Source organism: Hetaerina americana, unplaced genomic scaffold, assembly GCF_022747635.1.
Source record: "Hetaerina americana unplaced genomic scaffold, ioHetAmer1.1.p SCAF_3, whole genome shotgun sequence".
Lineage (NCBI taxonomy): Eukaryota > Metazoa > Arthropoda > Insecta > Odonata > Calopterygidae > Hetaerina > Hetaerina americana.
In genome coordinates, this window is record NW_027286874.1 from 16463840 (window position 1) to 16480937 (window position 17098).

Consider the following 17098-nt stretch of genomic DNA (forward strand, 5'->3'; position numbering starts at 1 on the left):
CAGAAAAACCGCCGCCCGTCCGTCCGTCTATTCGGCGAAAAATAAGTCATACTACTTTTGGGACAGACGTAATTCTGGAAAACCTTTGGAGACCGTCTCACGACTTCCGGTGCATTAAATTTGGTTTTGAATCACAACAAACCCAGCTGAATCACCCCTGCATATTTATTCTGTACCTTGATAATTAGACACAGATTAAAGAGGAAATAATTTGATATAGAGATGCATACTTACTGATCGAACTGAAAAATTTTTACTGTATTTTCAAAACACAAGAGAACTGACAACGAAACAAAAACCTTGTAAACCAAAAAGTATGCCTCGTATTTCCCACTTGATAACTAAATTATTAAATTTTATTTTTAAGGAGCTGTTTGTACTGAAATAGCACCCACCCAATGTTATTTGCCCAGAGAACTTCAGAATAAATGAGCTCATTTTTGAATGTGTGTGTGCCCTAATAAGTTCTTTTTTACAATCAGACCATATACATTAAATTTGAAATAATACATACGACTACAGATTATGGGACTCTTTTGTGCGAATAACTGAATGGAAACATCTCAGAACACCCAACACCTAATCCAATGTATTGAAAACCATTTCCTGCTTTGGCGCTTATATCTTATACCTTATAACATAAACATTAAATATTGGTAAGAAGTATATGTTAATGATTTCCTCCAATAGGGCATTCATAATAACAACTTCCGTGACGGAATCAGCGCTATAAACCTCGAATTTTGATTACCCCGTTCACTTTGCACGAAAAACACGTTTTTTATATCTGTTTAGTAATTGGTTTTATCAGCACGTCCCACATTGAACGAAATACGAGGGTCATCCGGAAAGTAGTACCCGTTCGTGCCGCATGAAGTGCTGACGACGCGAGTAGCCGCTGGACGAGGTCAGATAGCTTCAGTGGCTTGTCTGCCTTCTCTGAGCCAAGTTGCGTGACGCTAGCATTGCCTGTGTTGTTTCTGTGATTGTTTACAATGTTTAAAAAAATTGAGAACGCCGCCAGTTGTGAAGTGAGGGCAGTGATTAAATTCCTCAATGCAAGAAACGTTCGCCCATGTGATATTCATCGCCAATTAAAGGAGGTGTATGGAGACAATGTAATGGACGAGTCGTCTGTTCGGCGGTGGTGTCGCAACTTCAACATGGGGAGGGGGAACACACACGACGATGAGCGTTCGGAGAGACCGTCTGTCATTACAGACCAACTGGTGAGCTCAGTTGACGAATTCGTGAGGAACGATCGGCGCGTCACAATTGATGACATCTGTGAGCATTTTCCCAATGTTTCTCGAACAATTGTTCATGAAATTGTTAAACACCATCTGCATTATGCAAAAATTTGTGCAAGATGGGTCCCTCGCGTATCTCAATGAGCTGGCGGCGAAGGACTATGCAGCAGGAATACAGAAACTTGTCACACGTTATGACAAATGCCTTAATTTGCTTGGAGATTATGTTGAGAAGTAGTTTAAAGTATCCTCTTTCAAATAAAATTTTTTATGTTTGTTAATATTTACTTTTGTGTCTTTATTTCACGAACGGGTACTACTTTCCGGATGACCCTCGTATATGGTTATCTTTTTGTAAAACTTGTATCGTGAATATTGGTTTTAAGTTTGACAACGGAGTAGAAAAGTTCCAACAGGGCAGAAAAGCTTTTTAACTGGTTCTCGATGACATCCTTATGCATGCGAAAAACCTATACCACCGAATTCCGTCTTAGCTCCATTATAAATATTTTCAGAATTTTTGTGGAAAATCCCTCGAAATAATTTCAGGAGTTGTTCATCATTGGAACATGCAACTATATATATATATATATATATATATATATATATATATATATATATATATATATATATATATATATAATGTATATATATATATGTGTGTGTGTGTATATATATATATATATATATATATATATATATATATATATATATGGTCTGAAGAATAGGCTTTATCAGTGTCGTACGTGCTTCAACATGTAAAGAATATTTATTGTTCTTGAGTCTTAGGTTCTCATTGTCATAGACTTCGGTTTCCACCCAATTCATATATAATTTTAGCAATGCATACATTCATTTGAAACTCTTTACATAACCAATCAGTCAAGTGAAGATTCCTATAAAATTCCAAAGACATATTTCCGATATTATTCAAAACCCCATGTCACCCTTGTAAGACAGAAGAAGAGGATTTGGAAAGTATTGACCTTTATTGGGCATTACTTATTATTACTGTATTTATTGCATGAGTAGAGTATGTGTGTACATCGGCCGAAATATAAGGGGCACGATTCTTTGAGGAAGAAAAAAGATTTACAAAATACTGGGAACCCAGATCATGACGACTATGGGTTCATAAGTTTAACACGGTTCCTTAATATACTCCTGAGAGAAATCCCACAGTGGTAATGTGGCTGATGCCTCGTGGTTTTTACAGGCTTTGAATCAATTTTCCAGCCTGGACAAATCCAGGTAGGTTTTTGTGCCTGGAAGAGGTTTATTTGCAGCGTCCGTGAGTTGAATTTGTTTTTTTCCTTGGGCAATATTACCAGCATTCATCGTAATATTATTATTATTTGGTAGCCTACCGTATACGTAGGTTTTGGGTAGATACAAACTCAACTTCCCTACAGTTCTTAGCCTCACCCAAAAGAACTCCTGACCTCTCAATATCTTTAATTCCCTGTAAATGTTACCTCCCCTTATTCCATCCAACAAACCGATACCAATTCCTGCCCCTTCCTCCCTGGCCGAACGTGCTCTCCCCTTAGACACAGTCTTCAACATTCCATCGCCTTTCAAAATAGCCTGCATCCACCTTTTCTGCCTCCTTTAGATTTATTCCAAAAATCCTCCCTTTATCCCAACAATGCGTAGTACATATTTATGTAATTATCTACCTTTCCGACGTATCCACACCCTGGTCTCAGAATCTTTCTATCGTGGTAACACTAAAAAAAATATAAACACAGCAATCAACCCGAACCCATCAGTTGGTTTGATAGGTGATGGTAGAGCTCACCCAGTAGTAAGCCCGAAGGCGTGTGAAATTCATACATCAGGGTAGGGTCCTTTCCCTGCATGGGTGGAACTTTGGATACCCAGAGATGACCGGGAATCGAACTCGGGCCCTCCGGTCAGTAGTTCAACGCTCTACCCCTGAACCGTGGTAATACTATAATGGAAAAATCAGCATATTTCCCTTTTTCTGAAATGAAGCTTTGAAGAGTATTAAGAAATATAGCTCCAGAAAATCACGTTTATTTTGCATGATTTTACTTCAAAGAAATATTTAATCAGTAAGCATATAGTTTGATCAATGGATATCTTAAAATTAGCATAGCATATAAAATAGTTAAGATGCGTGAGCTTGGCGTTAACAGAAATATATTTTGGTCGCCCATATTTTTCCGAATTGAATTATTTAATTATTCTACTTGACTACGGCAATAATCAGCCCATGCATTCCTTAATTCATCAATTTTTTTAATAAATTGACTTATTGATGTTTAGACGTGCACTATGTCTTCAAATAACGAAACCTAGGTCGTAAAATAAAACTTTTTATGTGGAAAAGCAAAGTGCCTTCTTTCATGGCAATTGCAACCGCTGAAAAAGTTGGTTTTGTGGATACTTTTTGCCTACCATATTTATAAAGAAGCTGAGATATCATATTTTATATCCTGTTCGCTGCAGACATCACTCTCGAGACCCTTCTCTCGTAGCAGATTCAATCTCAAATCCCTGCTTCTTTTAGTAGAACATTAGGAGAATCGTATCCGATTTCATTATGGTCACGCTCAAAATATAAATGCAGTTCCTATGCAAGTTTCCTTCACAATTAAACATAACGATTAGCTACGGTGGGAAAAAAATAAGGGGGCTAAAACTGGAGCAGGTGGACCAGTTTAGGTATCTCGGAAGTGCTTTGGACCTACACGGTCAAATTAGTAGGGACGTAAGGAGAAGAATTGCGCTAGTCAAAGAGGCTTTCACAAAGAGGAGGGAGTTGATGACAGGGACGTTGAGTAAAGATGTTAAGAAAAGGCTCATGAAAACTTCGACATGGGGCGTAGTCATGTACGGCGCGGAAACGTGGTCATTGAAGCAGGATGATAAAAGTAGATTGGAGGCTTATGTTGAGGACCGTCATAGAGGGAAGAATATTAGGCAAACGACGAAAGGGCAGGAACAGGATAGGGATGTTGGACGGGATGAAGGGAGGAAGGAAGTACACTGAGATGAAGAAGGACCTGGTGAAGAGGAGGTTTCTTGATTGCGTTTTGTTAGGAGTCACAAAATATTTATTTGGTAGTTGTGCCCCTCCAAAACCTACCTTAACCGGTAAATTACTTTTTTTTTAAAGTTGATATTAATGTTTAAAGTGTATCATATGGTAGCACCAGCACCAATGGCATACGGTGAGTACTAGGGGTATTGCAGGTTATACATGTACACATTTTAAAGCATATTTCTGGCCTCCAGCGTGAGAAACTTACGGCCAAAATTTTCCGAATAACTGTTATACTTATTTGATCCAGATGGCTTGCTTTTTAAAGTAAACTTTAAGGATAATTTCAAGAAAAAACCATAATGGGCCCATCGCAGAGGATGTATAGTGAAATAGTAAGTATAAAGATTCGCATACAATTAAACCTTAAAAATGACATCAATCTTAACTTTTTAACGAAGGTAAAATTTTTTCTCTCTTTTACCGTTAATGCTGAAATATTCTTCAACTAAATGTCAACACTTAGTACCTCTGAACTTTGGAAACCGCATGCCAGACCACACAGAAGCACAAGAGTAGATGCCATCCAGCTTGCCTCTATTGGGATGTTGAAAAATATGAAGCCAGTTCTCCATTAATGGAATAATGGAATGGCGGGTACACCAAATCCATTATTCTAACGGTTATTTTAATTTTTTCACATTTGCCATTAGCGTGAAAAGATGTGCTTTAATTAATATTTTTAATATATTTACGTAATTATATTATATGTACAACGTCCTACATGTATTGCGAGCTCGATTTCTTAATTTTTATGCCTAGAACTTCTGGATTTATAGTAAAAATATAAAATACGATTTAAATCAGTCAGAACCCTCGAAACCCTTTCAAGCTAATTCGAAAAATATTAAATTAGTAGTATATGACATTTACCGATGCAAATTTCCTAAGGCACTGTTCGGAAAGTCAGTTTGTACTATAACAAGAAAAAAGATGCTGGTTCCGCTCCTACAGAACAAATCGCTTGTACCGCCGAATTATCAATATTTCATTTTATTATTATTTTATTCATTTACTATAGCCGTACATGAAACCAACCAGGGCGTCTTTCTTGGCATTAGACCCATCATAAGCTGTGGCATGTGTATTTACTATCAGCAGATCATCCCATCTCGCTGAAAATGAATCTCAACGTTGATTATACAACGGGAACATTCTATATTTCATACAATGATTCGTGAAGTTCTTTCTGAAGGTTGGAAATGTATTCTGGCAACAATGATGTACTTTTTTTTGGAAATTAAAAAACCTTATGAGAATTTGCAATTCAGCACGAATTTGTAAACTTTTCTCCCGTCTTGTATCGACAGTTAATTCTAATACTTGTACTACATTTCCTTGTATATATGTTAACATTTTACAATCTGCGTTGGGTTTATATGAGTATTTTTCATCTTAAAACTAATCCGTTAGAATCATAAGCTTCAATATATATATATCCTTGGCAATATATGTCTCTGTGCTTGCCTACGCCGTATACAACAGACGAGTTTTAACCCTCATCCCATTGTCTCGTTTTCCTTCCCATTCTCTTTGTCCATTTTATCCTATTGGCACAGCATCAATTAGATTAAACTTAAGAAACTAATAAATGGCAAAATGAATCACTGCGATTCAAAATTTATCAATAGGTAATGAGAGAGGTCACAGTTAAAATAACATTTGATTCACAGCCCAATGGACCCCCCCACGCATTTAAATAGTGTTGCCCCCTCGTCTCTTGCCTCTCTCCAACACGAGCAAAGATAATTACGAGACAACACTCAAGTTTCTCCATGAACCAGATAACAATAATTATATAAATTATAATAAATCCTGGAGCTCTTACCAGCTTGCTATATCGAACACTTGGACAATACTGACAGTTACAGGCTAATTCCATCCATCGAAAAACTTGTAGCATAAACTTTCTAACAGGTAATGACACTGAAGTGAGGTTCCATCAATAATAATAATAGGCAATGACTTTTCATAAGGCTTCATAAAATCCTCATAATTAAGGTTATTTCAATAATATGCAGAAAATGTACGGAAAGATTTAATCACTACCGGGAAGTAAGAATGGAAGATCTGTGCTAATAGTTAGTAAGTCGGGTAAGCTAATAGTTGACATGGAAAAGATCCAAGAGAGATGGAAGGAATATAAATAAAAACTTTATGGGAAAGAAATTAGACAAACATGAGGTTAGACATAGAAAAGGAATATGACGTAGAGGAAGATAGCTAAGGTTCAGACATACTCAACGATGAGATAAAAGGGCTTTTATGGAGATGAAAACAAATGAGGCCGTGGGAGTAGAAAGCATTCCTGCGGAGCTACTGACATGTTTAGGAAACTTTAGGGGGAAGACTCTACATGGACTGATCAGTAGTACCTATGAGGAAGTAATATGGTCGGAAGACTTTGTGAGATCAGTGTTAGTTCCTATTCCAAAAACCATAAAGGCTACATCATGTGGGGACTACAGGACAATAATTTTGATTTCCCATGCAGCTACAGTGGTTCTCAGGATTACCAACTTAAGGATGGAGAGTAAGGCAAATGATTATTTAGGGGATGATCAGTTTGGGTTTAGGAAGGGGAGAGGTACGCGTGATGCCATTGCAGTAATGAGATCAATGATCGAGAGAAACATAGAATACAATGAGGATGTATTTGCCTGTTTCGTAGATTTCGAAAAAGCGTTTGATAGAGTGAATTGGGGAAAACTAATGAGTATATTGCAGAAAATATGAATAGATTAGAGGGAAAGGAGGCTAATCCGCCGCCGGTATATGTCTCAGACTGCTCAGGTGCGAGTGGGGAACGGGGAATCCGAATATTAGCGTCACGAAGTAAGCCTAACAAATAGGTAGGTTTCGAACCCGATTCAAGTGTGAATATATGTTAAATGACAGTTTAGGTACATACAAATGATATTAAATTAGTTGAAAGTAACATGCAATTGATATTTAAGTCATTAATTTTTCAGAGCGTTTTCATAAGCCTTTGATAATAATTTTTTTACAAGACATTTGTAAAAAACGTTTTGGTAAAATGAAGACTAGACCCAATTCGCCGTCTTTTAATCATCAATTTGATATTAATATTGCTGGTATATCTATGGGCTACTTTATGCAATCCCATATTAAAATCCGATAGTAATTATATTTGATTCTTTGTGCCTGTGTAGCGGTGATATACTAAAGAGTAGTGAAAACGAATACAAAAAACGAAGAATCGCCGTTACTAATCTACCAATCAGAGCTAATCCCTCTGTAGAGTGGAAAGAACAAATCCGATGGGTAAACAAAGGCAAGGAGTGTCAAGACTTCTGGATTCACAACATTTAATGAATCCATTCCTATCACGTAATAGAAAACGCGCCTCGAGAAAATAAAGGAATTCATTGAATACAAAATACCTGAGGTAGTCAGTCCTCGAGAAGAACAGGTTGGTGTAAGATCCTAAAAGTGTCGTCCTAATTCCAAACATCCCGAGAGGTACCGAAATCCACGCGAGAGAAAACTCCCGTGCCCGCCGTCTGGATGATCGCGGAGAGAGGGAGAGAGAAACTGAATGATGGAGAGGGGGGAGGAGAAAGGAGAGAGTTTCCCCGTGTGCAAGATTGGGGGAAAGTGGAAGGGGTTCGATAGGAAACAGCTCTGGGTGATAGGTGGAGAGGAGAGAAAGAACAAACAAAGAGGGAAATTTCGACTACATAGAGAGGGGTCCTTTCCTCCTCCCCTCAACGGGAAGAGGGAATGACCCTTCCGGAAAATATCAACCCTCCTTTCTTTCCTCAGCCGCGTACTTGAAGATGGGTGGCTGGGGGGGGGGGGGTGCCACGGCGGGACGACTGACGAGAGCATCGGGCGGTAGGACAGGAAAGACGGGCGGTGGAGAAATAACCTGGTGGTCTAACTCTCATACGCAGCGAAAACGGCTCTTTCTTGGTTCCTGCGATGGTGATAAGGTAAATGAGAACAGAAAGGCCTACCAGGGAGGCAGGTTAAACGGGCAAGCGTAGACAAAAAATAAGTTTCTCCACATATAACAGAATTAACCGGTTTCTTTGGACTCTCGATAGTAATTCCAGAGAGTTCTTAAATGGCTCACAATTTTTTATCCCTCTGCTCGATAATGGGGAGGTCTTTATTCAGAGTAAACAACTTTTACCGATGGCGCAGTCATCGTTTCACTTTTAAGAGGAATCGGCTTTCGGTCGTTCACCCTTACTTCATTTTCTCAATTCCAGGATTGCAATTAATATTACAAGAGCACACAAAAACAGTACAAATAACACCGGGTTGTATCATTGCATGCAATCGCACGACTACTGATCATGAAATAGGTGATCACACACAATTATTTAAAGTTTCCGAATATTTAATGATGAATATAGATGTGACCGGATAAACTGTGAGATAAGATTAACGGAAACGCTTAGTGAAATATGTAGAATCAATTGGACCGACAGATATACTAAGTTTACCTCAAAACAATTAACTTTGAATGAGGAGGAGGAGGATCTCATAGAGGAAAAAGAGTCGCTACTATGAATGCTTGTTAACAAAATGCTAAAAGTCAATTGTATAATTTAAACGAGTAACACTCTCGAAACAACAACACTCGAAAATTTGCGTAACCTATTATGAGAAGAAACAAAAACAAAAGAAATAAATCAGTAGGAGACGTCATCAAATGTGTTTCCGATACCCTCTTTTACAGAGACCCAAAGAGCGTAATGCGGAGTTACAATATACCGATACAAAGACGTGACGCAGGTTGTTATCGTTTGTGATGGGGGAGATGATACCAACAAGAAACAGAAAAGTGACTTTAACCCGAAAACGAGAAATCCACTCACTCTTTCTTTCGAAATCACCGCATTTCAAGTATTTTTTCCAAGAAAAATAACTCGTGTGTGTGTGGAGTAGATAACGACTTAAAATTAAAAGCATGCCATCATCGTATGTGGAAGAATTGGGATACTCGAGAGCTTTTGACGATATTATTTGTCCCCATCCGTTCGTAAAAGATGAAACTGTGGCACGAGCGTAGCAATTCGTTGTTTTTCGAATGTCTCGAAATCTTTCATGTCTCAATCATCGACATTACACGCAGCTAAGTACCCCGCACGTATGTACTTATAGGTTTTAGACAAGTTATTGTCAAAAATCATAAATTCGAGAGAAAAATACACCCTTCCCGTCCATTTGGCATTTTCCGTGCTCAATTTTCAAAAGTATCCGATGTATGTCTATCATATTGAAATTTAGTCATTTAAGCATGAAGATAGGCGTAGATTGGAGACTTAAATAGATGTGGGTGTGGAGAAGGATGGAAAACATGAAATGGACGGAGAAGGAAAAAAAGATGAGGCACGAGGCTTCATGAGGAAGGGGATAGGATTTTTGGGAGAATTCCAAAGTAGGCAAGAAAAGCAGATTCAGAGAATTTTGATTGGCGAAAGAATAACAAAGACTGTGATAGAGACGAGAACGTTAGGGAAGTGTGGAAGAGAGAAAAAAGCTAGGAATGAATGGGGGCGGAATGTATTTGGAAATGAAGAATGGTTTATTGCAGGTGGGGTCAGGTTGTGTTTGAGTCAGGCTAGGAAATACACGATTAGGGATATCAAGTTTGCATTCATCCAAATCATACCTTTAGCGGTAGACTATCAAATAAATAATATCAAAAATATTTATGCTTACTTATCTATTTAAAGTCCGATTAAAAAAACCGATACACATCCTGAGAATCTCTTACGAAGAAACTTTTATTATTCTCACATATCGCGCCATTTGCCACGCGAACAACCATATGTAGAAAACGATATATACTATATGCTGAATAAGCCGTGTGCGGCACAATTAACAACTGCAAAGAATCACAGAAATTTCAACTTTTGATTTCGTCCATTAGATTTAGCACACATTGGTGCCTTGGTACACCTGGTCAGCCTTCAATTATGCCCAAGGGCAATTTCAAGACCTGAATTCCGCCACTTAACCGGTCTAGGTAAGGGATCAAAAAAGGTCAATCCATCGTTCGGGGAAATGCAAATGAAATGATGCGCGAATAATCAAGCTACAGTATTGTGATACAGGAGCTGATCGGAGCTAATGATTCATAAAGATGTGGCCAAGTGTAGTCAAAAAGGAAGGAGGATGACGATTTCCTCGGAGTTAAGTAAGACCTGAGATGGTTTCTCATACATATGTTGGATAATTGCAATATAGGGGGGTCAGGATGGTGCGGTGGCTAACGTACTGGCTTCCCACCCAGGGAGCCCGGGTTCGAATCTCAGCGGCTGCAGATATTTTTCAGTGGTATCCAGATCCCTACTTGAGGTGCTTTGTGGATGGCACTTTGAGTGAGTCGGATGGGACGTTAAGCTGCGGACCCCTTGGCGCCTATTGTTAAGAGTAGGCGAATTCCAACGCCAGGTTTCTCTCCAACCTTCATCCTTTCTTGCCATCCCTAATGGCGCAAATGACCTCAGCAGTCAGTCGACTCCCCTAAATACTAATATTAACAAATATTTTTCCATCTTTACCAGATTTCCAATTTAAAATGTGGAGATAATTTGTATCAACCCTGAACAAATACATAAGCTCAACATTTTCAAAAAATCTAAGTAAGTGAAAATAATTTAACCGTGTGATCATACCATTCCCAACGAGCTCAATGATAATGTAAAGTGTACAAAGTCTAGAAAATACGGTGCGCAAAATACAGTTTTCATAAGTAACTCTTCCGAATCGAAGAGACGATTTACGCATATTAACACACAACTCATTGAGGCTAGTTTCGCAATCACAAATTTTTCCCGAATGCTAAGTTCAGGTGGTTAAATAAGAGTTTTATTATACCGCCGGGCTTAGTGTATTAGTTTCGTTACCTAAGCTGAGAGTGATTAAAATAGATAATGAAATCAACAGAGAAGCAGGCAATCGTACTTGATAACCTTCAACGCCAATAATAGGATGACATCCCAGAGGGAGGATGGAACAAAACTTAATAGTCGGAAATCAAAATTCTAATCGATAGCATAAATCTATATAAAAAGTTGAGTCAAGACAATGAGTCTTCAGTATGAGCTCACGGCATGCGTAATTGTTTCTTATGGACAAGAAAAATGATAGCGCTATTCTTCAAAGTTAATGGTGCAAAAAATTAGCGTGACGCGACTCCTGACGACGGCATAGATTATACGAGCTAGTCCGAGCAACTTTGTGAAGTGTGGAACAGAATAACTCAGCTTCAGTGGAAGCGATAGTAGTAATGGGTAAACCAAGAACCATGATCGTGTCCCAAGTTTAGCGAAATTACGCGAGTGCACGTGTAACTTCTTACTCAAAGAGCATCCTAATGCAATTTTTTTTATCCTCCGTCCCAATTATAACTTCCGAATGCCATAATACGTGTGTGACTTTATACGAATTTGGTGGAAATTGCTAAGAAATAACGGTTACGCTGGTGTAAAATTTTCGGATCCCTTTTTTTACGAAAATAAACATTTTATTCCTTATTAGCGATTTTACTCTTTCTCCTGAATGGCCCCTTTGGGATTGTAGTTACCCATAATAATAATATATAATTTTTGTATTGCTATGCATAATCTTTATCCAGACCCATTAATGCTTGCCAAATAAATTTTCAGAACTGTAGAGACCGAGACAATGTTTGAAATATGTAAGGAATAAATGTAAAACGTGGAAAAAAGAACATTTGACCCTATGAAGATATGATTCCTCAGTAGCTTAAAAGAAATAGACAGTAGCGTCAAACAAACTTCTGGTTGAATGAATAATAAAGATTCGTAAACTAGTAATCGCCGTACTTGCATTATTTATTTTTAGCGCGCTAAAAAGGAGATAAAAATTGAACACACGTGTTTGCAGTGCCACGAAGGACAATAAAATAAAAAATGAAAAAAAATGTAAAGCATATTTTGCAAGAAATTCTGATACTGAAAATAACCATTTTTAATATAGTAGATTTTGGCTTTCAGAGCTCCAAAGGCTAAGATTATTTTGTGTAATACTATCCTGCGATCTTTGACGCTCTAGGAAAACACATCAGCCGACCTAGTTCTGGCGACCGGTTCCACGGGCAAATAAATATTCATTGACAACGGAATCAAGAGAAAACATCTTAATTTGAAACAACACTTCCCTAGTACGCGATGAGCTGAGTTGGCTGGCTGTTACCAATGATAGGAAGATGTTACCCAAAAGCCAAGAGGAAGATTAAAAGTTCTATTTTGATATTTCTGTCAAAATGGGTCATTCGACTTCAAACAGTGAGTTAATCTCGGAATGTGAAGCTAAGTCGCTGAAAGAGAAGCAGTGCTTCTCTTCCCGAGTCTAGCCTTCACACTAGCTATTCACATTCAGTATTTCAAGAGCGTATCTTCACTTTCTCATTAATTATCATAATTACGTAAAGGAGAGGAATGGTTAATCAAATGAATTAAACTTGATCTGGCTTGGAAAGAATAAATTGAACTTCTTACGGCCTCTTTTTAGACTAACTATATTAAACAACATTTCCTCCAGCCATAAAGGGTTTCATACACCACTGTAAAAGTTAAAAATGAGGGGACTACAGAGATTAGTGTCGTGATTTACGAGGAAAGTTGAGAGTCCTCGCCAGTGATCAGACACATTCAAAATATTAAGACGTTCGCATTTACACAGGGGGTATTTCCCGAATAGATTTACAAGGAAATTAATCCTATTACCAGGGACCGTATTCGGGAACTTACAAATACACACACACAGTCACATTGGTTAGCCTAAAGTGGTTCCCAGGGAAGTTTTTCCCCGGCCAGGGACCGGCTCTGGGCTACCTTACGTGTTAAGCCCTTTACGGCTTAAGGAAATATTATTTAACATTGTCAGCCTCGACAGGGCTTAGAAAAAATTCACACTTTGCCTAATTTCACAGGCTAGTCAAAAATCATTGCTTGACTAGCATAGTATTCAGCTATAAAATTTTACAGTGAAGGTTTTCCATTTTTTAATTCCTGCGAAAAGTCAATCAAAACGATGGTCTTAAAAAGTGAGTTAAGAGCAATAAAAACTTAGATGAGTGTTTGGAAAGAAAAACTTAAACCTCCAAAGGATTCTGTAGCTTTCAAATAACACAAATGCTGCTTGCACTGGAAGTTATATTCCATCCTAAGTCCACCAAATATGACTGCGACCAGTAAAATTGATCTTTACTTCAAATTCACTTACATTTTACAATTTACTTTTTGGTATACCCAATTTTGATTTGTAAGTCACACAAAATAGCAATAATTTCAAAATTTACACGACTGATATGTCGTCTTTTAATCTGTGTTGCAAATTAATAAAAAGTACGAGAGAGTATGACATTTTCTTGACAAACTTAGTTTCACTCTAGGAAGACTTACGTTATTTTTTACTATTTTTCATCTCTCAAACATAGGAAATCACAGGGAATTTTATAAGCACACATATTACTCACTTCTGACGAAGATGAAAGAGGAACTAAAAACGGAATTAACTATTGAAACGACTATTCGTATGCATTCAAACGACGAAGAAGAAACGATTTACGGAACAGATAGCAATTAACACCGTAATTTAAACCGTGATGATTTAAAAGATGCCTATGAATTCTTCGTTTAGTCCATTACGTATGATCGCAACCCTATTTCACAAGAAAATAAGTAACTGGGGGATTTCAACGGAATATAAACGAAAATTTTGAAAATGATGTACGCTTCATGTTTAGCCTCCTGTGGTTAATGAAATGCTACGAGGTCTTGCTATAAAGAAACGATACTGTCTTTAAAAAAATTATGCAATACAAATTACACCCCTTCAACTCGTCAACCCAGACCACGACTCCATTTCCAGTGAATCTTTCACCGCCAGAAGCATTGCTGCCGGTTTTATTCCAGCAGTTTGCTAATGAGTTCCGTCGCTTTTCCTTTCTTGTTCGAAATGGGCCCCTCTTAATGTCGATTTGGTAAAATACAATAAAGAGAAATCACAAAGGATTAGATTTCATTTTTTTGTGAACTGAAAATCTTCAAGTGAATGAGCCTAGGCTTATTTTCTGAATGATACTGAAAAGTCCACATTCAATCACGAGTGGCCGCATTACCTAAAGAATATGGATCATTTATGATGCTTTCAAGGTTGTCAAACAAAATGCGCCATCAAGTACCCTGTTGTTCATAAGTGAGGGATAAAATGCATAAAGTTTGTAAAAAAATAATACAATTACTTCATGTACCTCGTGTTTTGACTGATACCTGAATACACATTTTCTTAACATCTATCCAAATTATTAAAACCGTCTTAGTTCGAGTAAGGGATCCAGTCAGTCCTTACCTAAATTCGTATTTTTTATTCCAAAATATTTAACAAAGTTAGATACAGGATGGCTCAACTCTCATTAGGGAACAAATGGCTTAGATCAACCTGATAGCCATAATGATTATGGCTATTGGCCTGGTTCAAACAACCCTGCAGGTTCTTTAACTTTCCATTCACGCAGTGGTTTGAGTTAGACATGTTAGTAATAGGGATATCGTCAATACCGTCATAAGGAGAGAAATTTGAGTATGTGAAAATACTTTTAGTCCAGCATCTCTCTTCGATTCATCACCCTCATGCAAGCATTTTTGCAGCATCTACGTGTCCTCAAAACATGTTTTTCTAAACAAAAAATCCAAAACCTTACCTGAAAGCGAAAATAACGAATACGTATTTCTATGGTAAAAGGCTCGTAGCTGGTCCAGAGCATCTCCATTTGGGGAAATGAGGCTTTGCCGCACGACCTTCAAAAACCCATCTTCTACATTAAAACACACTGCCATAATATTTCCATTCACTCGGCTTTTTTGCGTGAAGAAAATATAAGATCGACCACGCCGCTAGTTTCCTCAATATTTCTTCAGTGGCAACCGATTTTTTGGACGACCAGAGAGAGTGGCATTTTTATACATATCACTTGAGAGCTTAAAACTCTCCATTGATTTTCAACCGAAGAAACAAACCGTTCTAATAAATCAACCTCATACATTTCAGTATCCATTGAAATCAATTTTCTTTTTCTCACGTATGTACGATATCCACTTTGCTCCAGAACCACAGAAGTGGGCTTATAAACACAAAGTGGGTTTATCCGGTCCTTGCAAACGTTTTGAGGAGATGAATTTTCTCATTGTGCTGTGCATTTTTTCAGATATGAGAGCGTTTCATTTGATCTAACTTGAAAAGCAATACAACTCAATACCACTAGCAGTCCTTCGCTTCACGAAATCATTAGATGCAAGCCACCCATTTCCCGCTTCTGGAACTGGATCTCTCCTAAACACAAGCAAAGATCGCAAATTACGATGTCGATTAACCAATCCACACTCAGTTTTTAGAAAAAAAGAAGAATAAATTAAAATATTTCTCACAAGAATCAGCGAATATACGAAGGGGTTAGGTTGTCATGAGTGGATGAATAAATGCTGAAATGAAAAATGAAATATATGAATAAGACCTGAAATGCAGCAAGATGGTCGCAAGAAACGTTTAAAGCGACTGGAAAAGACAATTCAAAAGGGTATAAGCAACGCCACGATGCAAACGTAAGTATAGAGTGTCGAAAAATTAGGCAAAGACGAAGGAATGGCAAAATGGACATTTAATTTAAAGATTAAGCGTACTTGAGCGTTATACCATGTAAAATAAAAATCTCCAAGTTCAAATTACATCACTTGTAATGACCATCGTTAATTGTTTTTGGTAATTGCAAAACAGTTTTTGTAGGTCATTGAAAGTCAATTCCAGAACTGTTTTTCTTTTTTCGTATTGTCTTCGATGAGACAAACGGGATTTCCGCAAGAATAAGTAATTTTTGCCAGATAAAAGCATTTTCCGAGTTACAGTGCCGTCTGGACTGGACATTCAATTATTACGTACCTGTATACGAGTACTTGAACGATAGCCACCACATTAACTCCTCGTAGGTTCATATTTTTCAGTAACTAGAGCGCCGAATTATTCTAATTTGCAAATCTGAGCTGATTAACCTGGTTTTAAACAACCCCCATGCATCATACTTAAAAAGTAAGATGTTGATAATGACAACCGTTATTTTTATCGGGGTGGAAACAAAAATGTTCCCATTTTGAATTCTCTATTGATGAAAACATTAAAATTAAACGTTTTTTTATAAAGAATATTAGTGGGATTGTCTCCAACTCGAATCATGTCTTTTGTACCCACTATGGAGTTATTTTAGTACAGAATTACTTACCAAAAAGATTAGACACATTATTGTGAAAAAAATGGGCCATACTCAACATTAATGTTTGAGCTGCAGGAATTCATCGCAATATAAAGTTAATATTAAATGAAAAACTTATTGCCACATGACGACTTTATAACACCAATCTAAACTTATTATTGCAGATTAGATTTTGGTGAACAATGTTATTTCGAGAATAAGTTACGGGCATTCAGTCATTCACATGCACAGAAAATGAGATTTTTTTTGATTAAATAAAGAAGAACGGATAATGAAAACGGAGAAAAATGAGAAAATGTCATTACTCATAAAAATAAAAGGCAAACTCACCGAATTCTTTCCTGCTCCCGGCATCGTAGGGACGCATCTCGTCTTAACACCGCCAGAATGCGCTGGTAGTCATTTGAAGAGAGCCTCTCCATTGCCACCTCTGAAACAAGCAAGAAACTATCTGATCAGATTGAGTTTACCGCGACCTTTCGTATTTGACCAAATCCACTCTCGTTG

At 37.6% G+C, this 17098-nt stretch overlaps 1 protein-coding gene across 3 annotated transcripts in view; it reads right to left on the reverse strand.

Annotated features, from left to right (window-relative positions):
- The window catches only part of LOC139690215 (uncharacterized), a 309365-nt gene that overhangs the window by 208305 nt on the left and 83962 nt on the right, over positions 1–17098 (reverse strand). For all 3 annotated transcript variants that reach the window (XM_071587518.1, XM_071587519.1, XM_071587517.1), the window contains one exon: positions 16922–17021. In XM_071587518.1, the coding sequence (XP_071443619.1) occupies positions 16922–17013 (92 nt within the window). In that variant the 5' untranslated portion in view covers positions 17014–17021. The remainder of the gene's footprint in view (positions 1–16921; positions 17022–17098) is intronic.